This window comes from Phyllostomus hastatus, unplaced genomic scaffold, assembly GCF_019186645.2.
Source record: "Phyllostomus hastatus isolate PE091 unplaced genomic scaffold, TTU_PhHast_1.1 phas_contig_40, whole genome shotgun sequence".
Classification (NCBI taxonomy): domain Eukaryota; kingdom Metazoa; phylum Chordata; class Mammalia; order Chiroptera; family Phyllostomidae; genus Phyllostomus; species Phyllostomus hastatus.
This window is the reverse complement of record NW_025333872.1, coordinates 19372047-19389378: the sequence shown is the minus strand read 5'-3', so window position 1 is coordinate 19389378 and position 17332 is coordinate 19372047. Positions and strand designations below refer to the sequence as shown.

The 17332-nt window shown below is 36.9% G+C and overlaps 1 protein-coding gene across 5 annotated transcripts in view; it reads right to left on the bottom strand.

Moving 5' to 3' along the window:
• Nucleotides 1–17332, bottom strand: part of PRIM2 (DNA primase subunit 2) — a 377158-nt gene that overhangs the window by 31781 nt on the left and 328045 nt on the right. For all 5 annotated transcript variants that reach the window (XM_045843197.1, XM_045843198.1, XM_045843199.1 and 2 more), the window contains 2 exons: nucleotides 16338–16464; nucleotides 9041–9123 (listed from right to left, as the gene is read on the bottom strand). In XM_045843197.1, the coding sequence (XP_045699153.1) occupies nucleotides 9041–9123; nucleotides 16338–16464 (210 nt within the window). The remainder of the gene's footprint in view (nucleotides 1–9040; nucleotides 9124–16337; nucleotides 16465–17332) is intronic.

Sequence of the window (17332 nt, the reverse complement as noted above, 5' to 3'; positions counted from 1 at the left end):
GCATAGCCCCAGCATACTAATGGAATCAGACTTGCAGAGGCAGCAATCTTCATGGTCAAATGTCCTTCACTGTTCTAAAAATATTATGAATGATGGAAAGAAACAAGAAAGTAGGGCCCATTCCCAGGAGAATCACCAACTATCCTCAGACAGGTTCAGACATTATTAGACTAAACAAAGACTTTTAATCAACTCTTAAACACTCTCAGAAAATAGAAACCAGAAGAATGATCTTAACAAATAGAAAACAGCAATAAAGAAAATGAAACTATAAAAAGGACCCAGACAGAAATTCTACAGCTGAAAGTCATAATAACTAAGGAAAAATGAAAAAGCCAATTTCAGCAGGCAGTAAAAAAAGAATGAGCAGACTTGAGAGTAGGTCAATTGAGATCACTCAGTCTGAAGAGTAGAAAAAAATAAATATTGAAGAAAATATGAACACAGCCAAAGACATAGTGGCACACTGTCAAGTGTACCAACAGGTGCATAAAAGGTCCCCCAGAAGGAATAGACAGAAAGGGATAAAAAGAATAGTTGAAATAATAGCTGAAAATCTCCCAAACTTCATCAAAGACACACATGGAAGTAGCTCCAAAAGCTCCAGGAATGACGCATACAGAGATCCACGCTGAAGCGCATGAAAAGCAAACCGGGAAAGGGCACAGAGAGAACCTGGAGAGCTGCAAGACAGGCTCCTCATCACACTCCGGAGACAGTAGACACACTAACAGATGCTTCTCTCAGCAAAAACCGTGCAGGCAAGAAGGCAGTGAGATAACATATTTTGCTGAAAAAGTAAAACTGTCAACCAAGACTATTCCTTCAAAAATGAAGAGGAAATTAAGACATTCCCAGATAAACAAAAGCTGAGGGAATTTGTTGCTCCTAGAAGTGCCCCATAAGAAATGCTAAAGGGACTCCTTCAGGCAGGAACAAAAGGTCACTTAGATAACTCAATGTCATAGAACATTAGAGACACTAGTACAGGTATATAAAAGCCAGTACTTTTGTATGTAACTCTCCTCTTTTTCTTCCAATGTGATTTAAAAGACAAATACATAAATAATTATAAATTGATGTCAATGGCCATATATAATATACAGGGTCCAGCACAAATAACAGCCCTTTTTTATTACAAAATTATAAGCATGTAATTCTTTAACATAATAGTATCACATTCAAGCACACCATATGGCATTTTAGGTTGAAATTTTCATATTAAAACTATAAATTATTACACCCATATTATTACTCCACCAACCACATTCAAGCAGGCCTTACTTCTGCCGGGCCGTATATGAAGATGTAATTTGTGTAGACAAAAAAGGAGACAGAGCTATAGAGAAGCAGAATTTATTTCTCTGAATAAAACGGATTATAGAAAAGAATTTAAATTCTTTTAAATTCTTCTTTAAAAAGGAGAATAAGAAAGAAAAGAAAAATACTACAGCAGCAGACCACCACAGTGGAAGGAAGTTGAGCTTAGGGCCAGGTGAGGTGTGAACGCTGGCCTTCTTGTACATTAAGCTCTATGGTTGGAGCAGCCTCTTATCTTTTATAAACTTCAGCTTTCTCTTCTGAAACACAAGGACAATACTGTGACAAAAATCAAATGAGATATAGTTTAATGAAGAAAAACTACTAAAAATCAAAAGCATTCAGAGATTACAACAAAAGATATTAGCTCCACTGTGGCATATTTGAGTAGTACAATGAACCTTTTCATGTTTGTGGCACATAGTGGGATTCATTTTAGTTTTAAATTGTGCCTCCCTAATACCTAATGATGAACATTTTTTCATGTATTTATCATTTACATATTTTCTCTGATGGAATGTCTGTTCAAAGCTTTTATATATTTAAAAACTATTTTGTTATTATTGAGTTTTGAGAGTTCTTTGCATCTTTATATGTTCTCCATACAAGTATTTTATGAAATATATACCTTGCAAATATTTCTTACAGTCTATGGCTTATTTTATCATTCTCTCAACACTGTTTACGGAAAATTTTAACTTTGCTAAAATCTAATTTATCAACATTTTTCCTCGTGGGACGTGCCAAACTGAAGGTCATTCAGATTTTCATGCTTTCTTGTGGAAGCTTTACATTTTGCATTTTGAACTATGATCTACTTCAAGTTAATTTTTCTATAAGGTGTGAGGTATGAGTCTATGTCCTCCCCCTCTCCTCCTCCTGGCAGATGGACATTCAATTATTTTGTAACTACTTGTTCTAAATACTACCCTTTCCCTATAGAACTGCCCAGGTACTTTTGTTTAAAAACCAGTTGGCCATACATATGTGGGGGCCTGTTTCCTCCCAGTTGAATCTCTATGTTTATTGTTTCCCTGATACCACGCTGTCCAGACTCCAGCAGCTTAACAGTAAGTCTTGGAATCAGGAAGTCACAATTCCACTTTTCCCCTTTGACTGCTTCCATCAGTGTTTCAGCATAAAGACCTTGCACATATTTTGATAAATACATTTAAAAGCCATTGATATCTTCCTGCTACTCTTTCATATGGCACTTTAATTTTTTTTTTAGTTCCAGTTCAAAATTGATTTTTGTATGCTGATTTAGATAGAATCCCACCACCTATTATTACAATAGTGTTTTGGTAGATTCATTGAGATGTTTTTTCATAACTCACATTAAGAACAGAAAAAGGTTTTTTTCTTTCTTCCTTTCTAATTTGCCTTTTATTTTTATTTTCCTTGCCTTATTGTACTGATTATAGTTGGAGAACATATTTTCTATAGTTTCAGTTCATTTAAATATTTAATGGCATTTTGAAGACTCCAAATACGATCTGTCTGCATTAATGTTCTATGTGCACATGAAAAACATTGTGTTCACCTGTTGTTTGATGTTGTATTCTATAAATGTCAATTAGGGCAGTCAGGATGGTTGACAGTGTTGTTCAAGCCTTTATACACTTACTGATTTTCTGTCTGCTTGTTCCATTAATTGCTGAAAGAGGAGTGCTGAAATCTCCAACTATCATTGTGGATTTTTCTAGTTCTCTCAGTTCTGTTTTTGCTTCATGTATTTTTAAGCCACGTTGTTGGGGTATAGACATTTAGAATTTTGATATCTTGCTGGTGAACTGACTTCCATGTTTTTCCCTTTTGGGGGAAGGTTGAGAAATAAGTGCAGGCCTGAACATTTTCTTTGGTTTTATTTTGCTGTTAAATTGCTCTCTTCTCAAGCTGGATAGCAAGCTCATTTAAGAAGAAAAATGAAATGTGATCCCATAAATATGCCTTTTTAAAAAAGTATGTGATGTCAGAATAGTCACAATGCCCTCTCTTCTGGTCATCAAAATGATAATATTTAATACTGAAGTATTTCTAAAAGTTGAAGGTAGTTTTTTCAAGTAGTTTTTTTCTGAACAGTAGCTAAACTGAGTTTTACCTTACGTGTATTTAATGATGTTTTTCTTGACTTTCATTCAATATTTTAACATTCACTTGAACTTTTTAAGATCTAATTTACGCCAACCTGCAACTAAGCATGTAACAAAATATTTTACTTGGATTTTTCATTCATCAACATTCTACCCTTTAGAACGAACACAGTCCCCCCAGTGTTTCATTCTACTGGGATCCATTCAATTAAGACATCAGATGAAAGCCATACATTATTTACAGCTTGCCCTTGTGCATTATATATTTCTGTTCATCTCAGATAAAAGGTTACAATGCAGGTCCAAAGGATAAAGTAGAAATTACTAACCAGCTTCAGCTAAGTAAGGAATCTATTTATGGATTAAGAGGATCCATAACTTGCAATGTAGGAATGCAATGGAGTTAAAAGAAAGCATAAACAAACATTATTATTATTATTATTATTATTATTATTATTATTATTATTATTAAATAAAAACAATCTCTCAGTAGATATGGTAATAGGAGACTTCCAGCCAAGATGGAGGTATAGGTAGATACACTTTGCTTTCTTGCACAACCAAAAGAAGGACAACAACAAATTTAAAAACAAAGACTGCCAGAACAGCCAGAAAATCCAACAACCAAGGAGTTAAAGAAGAAACATTCATCCAGACTGGTAGGAGGGGCAGAGATGGGCAGCCAGGGCAGAGAGGACCTGCAGCAAGGCAGCAGGCCAGGGAGATGAGTCAGTGGCTGACAAAACAGGCGGTCCCATATTTGCCTGCAAATAAAGCTGGGAGGAACAAATTGGGAGACAGATATACTGCACAACCCAGGGTTCCAGTGTGGGAAACTAAAGCTTCAAAACCTCTGGCTGTAAAAACCTATGGGAGTTGTCGAGCAGGAGAAAGCTTCCAGGCTCACAGGAGGGTCCACTGGAGGGGCCCACAAGGTCCTAGAATGTACCTAAGCCCACCCACCTGGGAATCAGCACCTGAAAGGGCACAGTCTGCTTGTGGGAAGCAAGGAAAGTAACTCAAAACAGGGTGAGAGCCAATCAGTGGCATTGTTCCCTCTCTGACCCCTCCCCACATACGACACCACAAAGGAGCGACGTGTGTTGCCCCAGCCTGACAAATACCTAAGGCTCCACCCCTTATAACGTAACAGGAGTGCTGACACAAAGATACATGGCCTAAATAAAAGAACAGATCAAAATTCCAGAAAAAGAACTAAGTGATGAAGAAATAGACAATCTATCAGATGCAGAGTTCAAAACAACTCTGGAAACCAGGTTGCTCACAGAAATGCCTGAGTTCGGTTGCAAAATGAAGTAAGAAATGAAGGCTATACAAAGTGAAATAAAGGAAAATATACAGGGAACCAACAGTGAAGGGAAGGAAATGAGGACTCAAATCAAACATGTAGAATAGAAGGAAGAAATAAACATCCAGCCAGAACAGAATGAAGAAACAAGAGTTCAAAAAAAATGAGGAGAGGCTTAGGAATTTCCAGGACAACTTTAAATGTTCCAACATCCCAATCATAGGGGTTCCACAAGAAGAGGAAGAGCAGGAAAGTGAAAACTTAGTTGAAAACCTAATGAAGGAGAACTTCTCTAATCTGGCAAAGGAACTATACTTCCAGAAAGTCCAGGAAGCTCAGAGAGTCCTAAAAAAGTTGGACTGGAGGAAGCACATACCAAGGCACATCATAATTACATTACCCAAGATTAAAGATAAGGAGAGAATCTTAAAAGCGGCAAGAGAAAAGGAGACAGTTACCTACAAAGGAGTTCCCACAAGACTATGAGCAGATTTCGCAGAAGAAACCTTGCAGGCCAGAAGGGGCTGCAAAGAAGTATTCAAAGTCATAAAAGGCAAGGACCTACATCCAACATTACCCTATGCAGCAAAGATCATCTAGAATACAAGGGCAGATAAAATGCTTCCTAGATAAGGTCAAATTAAAGGGGTTCATCATCACTAAGCCCTTGTTATATGAAATGTTAAAGGAACTTATCTAAGAAAAAGATCAAAACTAATAACAGCAAAATGACTCCAAACTCACAACTATCAACAACTGAACCTAAAAAATAAACATAGAAACAAAAACTAAGCAAACAACTAGAACAGGAACAGAATCACAGAAGTGGAAATCACATGGAGGGTTAATAGTGCAGAGGGGGAGGGAGAGAATGGGGGAAAAGGTACAGGGAATAAGAAGCATAATTGGTAAATACAAAATAGACAGGGGGAGGTTAAGAATAGTATAGGAAATGGAGAAGCCAAAGAACTTTTATGTGTAACCCATGGACATGAACCGAGGGGCGGGGGCAGAATGCTGGAGGGTGGGTGGGTGCAGGGCAGAGGGGGTTACAGGGAGAAAAAAAATGGGACAACTGTAACCTCATATTCAATAAAATATACTTAAAATAAATAGCCTGTATTTTTTAAAGGGATTCCTTACAATTGCAGAAAAAGCCTCTAATTCTTTACTTGTAGATCCCCTATCAAATTTGTCATCCACAGTTCCTAATCTTTTCTATGTCCACAGCACCATTCCTACTCCACTTACTCTCAGCTAATGATCAGACCTCTTACTTTACAAGGAAGAGTAAAGCTACTTGATAAACTCCACCAACTTCCCTTTGCTCTGCCACTAAGCTTTTCTGTATATTCCCAATTGGTTGAGGGATATGCCTTTTTCTGTCACTATCATTTGTCCAAGTATATCTCCCCCCTTTCTTCAGTAAGGTTCACACTGTCACTGAGTTCCAATTTGCCTCTGTCCACACCCCACAAAAAACACTCCAGCATTCACTTCATATCTAAATATGCCCACTTACTTTAAACATTTTTTCAGTGCCTACCAAGTGCCAAGTCACGAAATTACTATGAGAAAGAAAGTTAAAAACCCAGTCATCCTTTTAGGAAATTCACAAACTTGTGGGAAAGATAAATAGTTAAAAAATAATTACAATTGGTGTAGTAAGAGCAAAGGTATGTATGGTATAATTGTGGTATAAAGAAAAGATAACAATAGAGAGGGATTATGTGTTTTTTTATATCTTTATGAAGCCCACCCTCTCTGATGAGTTTATCTTTCTACAGACAGGATCAGGTCTCCTCTAGCCTTAAACACACACACACACACAAAACCATTCTATGACGAGTAAGTTAATATTGCTGCCATCCCTTTTCACCAGCACATTTTTTGAAAAGGTCACTTATACTCACTGTCTGTGAATCCATTGTCTTTTATTCATTCACCTTCTGTTATCTTGGCTTCCACCACTATTTCGACACCTCTCATCAAATCAAAGCTGAGTAAGACACTCAACATATTACCTTTCCTCAGTCCTCATTTTACAAAGCTATGAAGGACTGTTATGGACTGTACCCTCTTCTCCAAATTCTCTCCTTTACTTTTGTGATATTTTACTTCCCTGATGCATTACCTCCCTCTGCTCCCAATTCCATTCAGTCTTCCCTGATTCCACTTTCTTCTACAGCTTCAGAAAGGGCAGCACTAGCCAAGATTCCCTTTGAGATATGACTTTGACCCCCAGCCTCCTCACTCCACTGTTTTGTTCTCCCTCTCTCCCATGGAAAACTCATGATAATCAGCTTTACAGTAGTAACCTGGAATTGAGAAAAATAATCATGAAATTAAAAGGCCTGACTTCAATTTCTGATTCTACTACTGACTTACTAGCTGTATACCATAGGCATGTCACAGCCTATAACCCCCTAAAAGAGAATGGCTTTCTAATGTTGCTTCCAATCCCACAGTTCTACAGGTCTAACTGGAGAGAACATCAGACTTTTAGAAGTCAGAACATTCTGACTTCTCTAATGCACTACAAAACCACATTCTATCTGCCATCTAAATGCCCCACCTCTAAAACTAATCTCCTTAACCAAATACTTCTTTAAATTGCCCACTGATGTTTATGTACTGGTGTCACCACTATCTTAAACTTAATCCTAATAATCTTAGACACATACTGCCTTTCATTCATGTATTCTCTCTTCCTAATTCCCAACCCTCCTTTTCAAGGACTAACTCAAAATCTCTTCCAAAAAGTGTTCCTTGGCCTCTACTGCTGGTTATAGTACCCACCTTCTTCAGGAAATCCAAGATATTCTCTGTGTACAGTAGTCTTCCCCATTATCCATGGTTTCAGTTACAACAGTCAGTGGCAATCCAAAATATTAAATTTCCCCAACCATCAACACAGCATTGTTCCTGACATCCAACCATCGACACGGCCATGGCTTACTGATCTGGGGTCACCCAAAGCAGATGACCCTCTACGTCAGAAGGTCAACAGCAGCCTTAAGTTACGTTCACATCATGCATCTCACTTCATCTCATCATGGACAACTTTATCATCTCACATCATCACCAGAAGCAGGGGGAGTATAGTACATAACATATTTTGAAAAAGAAACTACGTTCACACCATTTTATTACAGTATATACAGTTATAATTATTTTAGTTTATTATTAGGTATGATTGTTAATATCCTACTGTGCCTAATTTATAAATTACACTTTGTCATAGGAATGTATGTATAGCAAAAATACAGTATTTACTGTGGTATCAGGCATCCACTTGGGGTCTTGTTACGTATCCCCTATGATAAAAGGGGACATACTATACCTCTCTCATGACACTTGGCATACTTGCCCCCAGACTCTTGGTTCTGTGGAAGCAGCAGGATTTACAAACGGTTCTGCTTTGCATCCCCCAACAGCACCCTGGGCACTGTCTTGCCCAGAACACTGAAAAAACCCAAATATTTGAATTGAATTAAACTAAATTCAACCTCAACTTTGGACAGTGTAGAAGTAGTAGTATTCTAGAGTAATTATTTTCTTCAAATAGAAATAATTGTTTACGGATACATGATTTAGATTGTTCCAGCTATAAAATATATATATTGTTCTTAAACTCTGAAAGAAGCTCCTCTTGAACTCCTTCAAAATCCAAGTCAACTCAAAAGCACACTATGGACAGTAATCCTTGCGATGTCACAGTATTTTTAAAAGTATATTTACTAGAAGATATACTCTTAAATATTTGATTTTACATTTGAGCATTTTTAAAAATCTCAACTGTTTATAAGACAATGCATTTTGACAAACTATTAGACCAAATGAACTATCATTAGAACTGGAGATTTAACATAGCAACAGCTGACGCTTATCAGAGCATTTAGCCACTACACACTACATCATCTTCTGCAGCATAGAAAACAATTTCCAAAATGCAATAAGATGTCATTAATTTTCAGCTTCATTAATAAACTTCAATGCATTCCTCTATAAATTTTTTTAATGTCTTCAATTGAGATAGTAAAACAAACTGAGAGAAAAAACGGTTTCCAGCTCCCTTATTACCAAGGAAAATACAAATGCCGCCTAGCAGACCAAAGAACTAGAAAGAACTTGGAAAGAATTTCCAAGCAGTCTAAACCAGAGAAGTCAAGGCTTCAGCTTAACTCGCCTAGCAGATAGGCTGTCTGGTGGGAGGCCTGACAAGGAGTATACAGAATCACTGCAAGAACATGAAATGAAAATGAGAGGAACTGTCTGATGCCTCATTACTGAGGATGCAGAGCAGAGTCTGACCTACCTGGTTTATCCCTGCGGGAGAGATCTTGTATGACTGCAGCTTCTGCTTCAGCAGCTCCGGATCACTGTGACGGAATGGGCAGCCTGACAACAAAAAGCAGGCCAGCACACCAACAAGGTTATTTACTCAGGACTTAGTACAGTGCCACACTCGAGAGACTATCTAAGCTCCCCTTAATTGTCTAACAGCTTATTAATAAAAAAGTTAATTGCCCATGAGTGCAACTGCTTTCCTCTCTTTATCTAAGTGACGACTTAGCTGCATGGTTATCAGGGTACCACAGGTTCAAGAGTTACATGGAGCATTACAGCATCGTCAAGCTAAGCTGCTCATTCACTAGGAAGAGAAAACAGTTTTAATTGTGCTACTTGCTAAGAAGCAGGGATAATCACAAAGTAGCTATAAAACAGTTTATATAAAAACTTTATGTAACTGCACATTTTTTCTACTCAAAAAATTACATAAAAGGTGTACTAGAGAAGGAAGATAGTGTAAACAAAAAAGTAGGTGCAAACTCTAAAAAATATAAAAGTCACATCATTTTCGGATGTAAATTCTATACCCATTTCCCATTGAGTAAAAATGATACAAATGTCAATGAATCATGGATGGGAATGAGATGAATTACTAAGAAAATCTTTCATAGAAAAACAACTTATAGTGGATACATGTCATCTCTGTATTATTTCATGAGAAAAATATAACAAAGATGGATTACTAAAAGATTTGCATAAATAAGAACACAGAAGAACTGAAATGTAAAAGCTGTAGTAGGCCAAAACCTAGAAAATTTTAATATTTTAATAAGAAACTGCAATGACAAGTCAAAATACTTAAAATTTAATAAGGGTGCCAGATTATTTTTTTCTGTCACACAACTCTGTAAGTTAATTAGAAACAATCATGCATTTTTAATGAAATCAACAGGAAATTGGTTGGGGCAAAAAAATGGAAAAGAGCCTACAGTTCAAACAAATATGTTTGCCAAAAATCTTAACTACAAATAAAAACATTAATGATAATAACACAATGGATTCCTACAAATTATGAATTTCACAAAATTCATATTATGTACTTTATTCAGATTAAAACCATAGTAATTTATAGTACAAGGAAATATTGTGAGAAGCTGTGTAGCCCATGTTTAAACCACACACAAGAATAAATTCAAAGACTTAAATGTTAAACCCGAAACCATAAAAATCCTAGGAGAAAATATAGGCAGCAAAATCTTGGACACTGCTCATAGCAATATTTTGGGGGAATATATCTCCCCAGGTAAGGGAAACGAAAGCAAAAATAAACAAATGGGACTATACCAAACTAAAATGTTTTTGCATAGCAAAGGAAATCATCAACAAAATAAAAAAACAATCCATGGAATGGGAGGTCATATTCACCGATACATCTGATAAGGGGTTAATACCCAAAATTTAAAAAGAACTTACAAAACTCATCACCAAAAAAACAAACAACCCAATTAAAAAATGGTCAAAGGACCTGAATAGACACTTATCTGAAAAGAACATACAGATGGCCAACAGACGTATGAAAAGATGCCCAATGTCACTAATCATCAGAGAAATGCAAATTAAAGCCGCAGTGAGCTATCACCTCACACCTGTCGGAATGGCTACCACTGATAAATCAACAAACAGCAAGTGCTGCTGAGGATGTGAAGAAAGGGGAACTTTTCTGCACTGCTGATGAGAATGCAGATTGGTACAGCCACTGTGGAAAGCAGTGTGGAGATACCTCAAAAAATTAAAAATGGATCAGCCTTTTGACCCAGTGATCCCACTTCTGGCAATATATCTGAAGGAACCTAAAACACTAATTTGAAAGAATATAATCACCCTTATGTTCATTGCAGCATTATTTACAATAGTCAAGGTATGGAAGCTGCCCAAGTACCCATCAGTAGATGAGTAGATAAAACAACTATGGAATGTTTACACAATGGAATTCTACTCGGCCTTAAAAAAGGAGAAAATTTTACCCTTTGCAACAGTATGGATGGACCTGGAGAACATTATGTTCAGTGAAATAAGCCAGTCAGAGAAAGACAAACACCATATGATCTCACTCATATGTGGAATCTAATGAGCAAACTGAACTGACAAGGAAAATGTGGACAGACTCATAGATAGACAACAGGAAGACTTCTGGGTAGGGGAGAGGGGAGGTGGGGTGGGTCAGGGAGTGGAGGGATTCAACAAAAATGAAAAAGGACTTATGGGCATGGACGACAGTGTGGTAACTACTGGGGACTGGAGGGTATATGGGGACTAAATGGTAATGGAAAAAATACAATAAAGATTAAATCAAAATAGACAGGAGATAGATAGATAGATAGATAGATGATAGATAGATAGATAGATGATAGATAGACAGACAGATAGTCCAGCTATAATGCCTGTGTTTGACTCTCAGTTTAACAGTTACAAGTTATGAGACTTAGGCAAATTTTGTATTTCCATGTTGACTCAGCTTCACTTTCTGTCAAGTGAGGGAAACACTGAGCTCTTGTGAGAATGAAAGCTCTTAGAAGCACCTGGCACATAGTAAGCACTCAACATGTGTTAGTTATCATTATTATGCTCAAAACTATCTGAGAATGCAATTGTAAAGAATCACAATGAGAAAGATATGAGGCTGCATGGGGAATTATTGGTTCAGCCCTGAATTATTAAAGGACACAAGAAGATTAATTGAATTACCCAAATTACATTCGAAATAATGGCTATACCTGTATGAAAGGTCAGAAAGGGCAATACCAAGAACAAACTAAAGATGGCCAAAGTACTAATGATCACACAAAAGTCTTTTAAACCTATGTTCACTATAAGGAGAAAGCAGAAGAACGGGATTACTACTTAGAGAAGTTGGTGTTCTTTTAACAGATAAAAGGAAGAAAACAGAACTCAGCACTTTATTTCTATCTTCCACATCAAAGAGAATGATTTTTAAAATTGGAAAGGGTTGAACTAACAACATAACTGGAGAAGTGAGTTCATAAACAACACTGACTACAGCTAAGTGTTTGGCAGTGTTTTGTGGAAGAGATGGATAAACGTCACCCAGAACATAGTTATACCTACACAGATTCATAACTGGTGGTACAACCTTGCTAGGCAGTGCTGCTTAATGAAATAATGTCAACCTAGGAACTAATTAGTTTTACAAGCAACACAAAAATAAAAAGATGGAGACTTCTGGTTTCCAGTCCAGCACGTAAGGAGGTTAGAAGTTGCTACTTCACCCAGCTAAGAGCTGAACTGAAAAATCAGCAACTCACCGGAGATGTGAGGTCACAAGGCAAATTGCTGCCCCCAAAACTGGAGAGAGGGGCAGATACAAAGAATCACAACTTACCAGAACAGTAATCTCTGCAGGAACTGGTGCTGGTGGAGGAAAACCTAACCTGGACAAATCGCTGGGCAATACTAAGAGTTAAAAACTCCAAGGAGACCCACTCATGTCCCCCAACAACCCCAGTTTTCTAAGTTTAAGCTCCAGAAGCTCTTCCAGATCCTCACAGTGAGTAAGAGAGAAACCTCCACATCTTTCTTGAAGCAGAGGGGGAAAAATAACCATTTTGAAATAGAGTGTCCAGCCTTTTGGTGTCTCTGGGCCACACCGGAAAGAGTTGTCTTGGGCCACACATTAAATACACAAACACTAATGAAAACTGATGAGCAAAAAAGATTTTAAGTAAATCTACAATTTTGGTTAGGCCACATTCATAGCCATCTTGGGCTCTATGCGGCCTGCGGGTTGGACACCCCATCTTCCTCTTAACAAGGCCTGCCCTCAGGAGACACAATTTTACCAGGACATAAAATACTGGGGTTTTAATAAAGCCTAACTTACCTAGGGGAAAGGAAATACTCACCTCCAGCCATCCTGTCCCACCTCATGGGGTAAAAGATGACTGAGAATCACTAGTGAAATTCGTAACTCCAGGCCACAGGCTCACTACAAGACTGAGATCGAATCACAGAACTATAGAACACCTCCCCCCATTCCATTCAAGGCCTATTTACTGGAGTTCTTGCCACCCAGTATGTCATGTCTACCTTTCAACAAACAATTACAGTTGTATGAAAAGGCAAAAGATAGTTTAAAGAGACTGACCAAGCCTCAGAACTAGAATCAGATGCAAAGGGCTCTAAAGAAAAATGTAGATAACCTGCAAGAACAGATGTGTAATATAAGCACAGATGGGATATTCTAAGAAGAATCAAAAGGAGATCAAAACCACTCATGGAAATGAAGAATGCCTTTGATGTGCTTATATTAGTAGACACAGCTAAGTAAAGACTCTCTGAATCTGAGGATATGTCAGTAGAAACTTCCAAAACTGGAGAAGAGAACAGACAAGCAAGCAAGAACAGGATATCCAAGAACTGTGGGATAACTATGAAAGCGTAACATGTGACAGGGAAAACCAGTAGGAGAGAGGAAGAGCAGCAGTAATAACAGAATTTCCTTCAAATTAATGTCAGACAGCAAACCAAGGTTCAAGGACTCTCAGAAAACACCAAGAACAATAAATGCCAAAAGGTACATCTAGGTGTAATGATATTCATGCTTTAGAAAATCAAAATTGAAGAAAAAAGTATTGAAAGAAGCCAGGGAAAATAAACAGCTTAGCTATAGAGGAGCAGAGAGAACATCTAACATCAATGGAAGGCATGCAAACAAGAAGAGAGTGGAGTGAAATATTTAAAGCGTTGAAAGGAAAACCTAGATTTCTGTACCCTGGACCCACAAACCTAGATTTCTGTACTGCTACCTTATCAGTCAAAAGAGGAGAAATAGACTTTCTCAGAGAAACAAAAACAGAGGCAATCTGTTGCCAGTAGACCTGCAAGGAATGTTAACGGAAGTTCTTCAAAAAGAAAGAAAATGGAATAGGCCCAAAACTATGTAAAGAAAAAACTATCTAAAGAAAAGAACATCAAAGAATGATAGGAAAAATAAACTGAACATTTTTATTTTTCTTATTCTTAATTGACTAACAGATAAGTTTGTTTGAAATAATAGGAACAATGTATTTGATTACATTACTTACATACCTATGTGTATGTGTGCTTATGTGCAAATGAAATGAATGGTGGAATGATATAAAGGAATTAGAAATGTTTCAGTATTAAAACGTACTTGTGCTATCCGTGATATGGTATAGTGTGATTTGAAAGGAGACTTGGATTAATAGAAATGCATAGTGAAAATTCTTAGAAAAGTAAAGCCATTGAAAAAATGTAACATAACCTGTAACAGATATGCTAAGAAAGGAGAAAAGAGGTAGTAATACAAAATGCTCAATAAAAACCACAAAGGGCAGAAAAGTATGGAGGATGAAAACAGAAACAAAGAATAAGAGCAACAAAGAGAAAACAGTAACAAATACTAGAGATGCTAATCCAGTTACATCAATAATTACTCTAAACGTCAGTGGGCTACAACGAACTGGACATAATTGATTTCTATAAAACAGCTACACCTAACAGCCGATTTTACCCATCCCTCTCCACACACGTGTCACTAAGGCTCTGAGAGGGGGGACCGCTGATCAGATATGAGGTAGGAGACATCTGGGAACTCTACATTCTGCTCGGTTTTGCTGCGAACCTAAAACTGCTGTACAAAATGAAGTTTTAATTTTAACAAATAGATGGATAAATGTGTCTATAAATAATATGAAATCATTGAGTGTTTGCTAAGTTTTAATATTTTCTGATGGTTCAAATTAAAAACAAAGTAAAACAAACAGCATAGACTGGAATAAATAAGACATAACTTTTCAGGATAATAACTATAAAATCCCACATTTAAAATAATAAAAGTCAACAAAGTAAGTGACAAATGCTAGGACTTAGAAATTGGCAAGAGAATCCCTGGGAGGAGTTTCACTTGGCTAAACTGAATCTAAGTTACTTGCCTGTTGGGGCTGCTAAGAAACGCTAGAGGCTTTCTCAACTAGACAGTGTCTGGCCAGGAGTTTTCAAAGTTCAGGAAACATAAAGATCATCCAGGGAACTCGTAAATACATCTGAGTTTGTATGTCTGAGGGCAGGCCCAAGGATATACATTTCTAAAAGGTACGTTAAGTGACCAAAAGTGATAAGAATCACTCTCTGTTTATACCACCAACATGGGCTACCTTTTCATCTATTAAATATGAATGTCCAAGCATTTTTAAATGCTCTATACAAATGTAGCATCTTTCTTAAAGTTCTGTTTGTGATTATATAATCTTTAATAATCTAATGTGTCTAAATCTTTTTTAAAAGTTTCATTTAAGATGCTAAAACAAGAAAACTTTGACATATACCATCATGAACTTCAACAGTCCAGAAAATGTATTAATGTGGATTATTAAACCATTTTTTGACGTACCAGACAAATGAAGAGATTTTCAAGGTATGCCCAGGGAACTATTTTAAAGAAAGAGTTGCTGAACTCAGAAGTCTATAGAAAATAGTTTAACATGGATATATACATATAAATATATATTTTTATATATTTATATATTAAAATGTATATTTAAAATATATGTATATATGTTTATATATAATGTATTAATTATATTAATTATAATATATAATATATAAACAACATATATTTATATATCATATACATATATTTATATGTTGTTTATATATTGTTTATAAACATATAAATATATATAAACAATATATATTTATATTGTTTATATTTATATATAAACAATATATATTTATATGTTTATATATTATATATATAAAATATACATTTTTTTAACATACAACTCAGGCAAATTGATAGATGTTTGATACCATCATGACTTGTGAAATTCCTGACTTAATCTGTGTTTGTTAATCAGAGGACAGTAATGAGAATAAAACACACTTCCTTGCAGTCTTCTGAAAATTGATCAATCTACTACTATTGTAACATTTGAAGTATTCAGTTTCAAAAAGCTTTGAAGAACTTGTGTTAGTCCCTAGGACACTCGCAGACCACAAGACAGACAGAGAATGGCTAGCGAGGGGCGGTGGGCACCGAGAACTGTAGCGTCTGGCCCCGCCCAGACTGCCACGGGCTGAGTGCCTTTCTCTCACCTGACCTAGTTCAGCAATAAGACAAACTGGCAAACGAGTAATGGGACTCTGGCTTGACACTGATAACTGACCTAATCTGGAAACTAGTTCCTGTCAGTAATGCAAAACGCCATTACCCGGTTGCACTGTTTCCTGCAGAGCTCATGGGTTTCTGTACTTCACAAAACACATCAAGTGGAAGCACTTACCATGATAATCCCCTTGGCCTGGAGGATTGTTCAGAATAATCTTCATGCAACTAAAAGGTGTATAGTCTGTCCTCTTGCCTTCTTTTCCAAAGCTATGACGGATATTGTAAGAGTAGCCTTTGTCAAACTGATTGGAGGAAAAAGAAAGAAGAGACGAAGTAAGCCAATATTGTACCAGTGGTGTCAGCCATGCTAGCTAGGATCAAAGAGCACAAAGTGATATTTTCTAAAAAAAAAAAAATATTCAGGAGGACCTCGGCAGCCACTGAGGGAGAACCACATGGTTTTGCCAGAGTGGGGACCCCTGCAGCTTTAGAAGGGGGAACCACCACCTGGCTTTAGCAGAGATCCCGGTGACACAGCTGATGGTGCCGGGAACCAAGGGAGGCCTACCAGCCAAGATGGGTTATTAGGAAGAACCAGGGCTGCCTGAGCCATGGACTTCTATTTCTTTTCCTGAGATACTGTACCCCAGACTGGGCAAAGGGGGAAGGAAGGACTGTGTGTGTTTGTGGGTGTTTTAAGGGTCTTTGGGATTTTGATAAAGACATTACGTCACTATTTTAAGTCTGTACAGCATTAAATAAACATTTCCTTTCCTTTTCACACACACACAAAAATTCAGCATTCATGGGCAGATGTATTGTACATTCAGATCACAGATACCATTTGGGTCTTTTATGATACAAATAGATTTTTAAGGTGCAAAACTTACAAGAAACAAATTTCTTAGGTAGGAACAGCTAGTTTATATTTGTAAAGATGAGGCTAATCCCTTCCTAAGAAAAATAATCAGTTTGCCCATTTCTTGGTTCAATTCCAAATATTATACTAGAAGTAAACCAGTTGAGCCTCTTCTCTACCAACCTGATCCGAGTTCTCCTGGAATTCCCACATCCCATCCATTCTACTTCTGAAATGCCTGTTAACATAATGAACCCCTTCCTCTGTATTTTCACTATACAAAGCAAGCAGTCAGCAAATGCATGATGAAT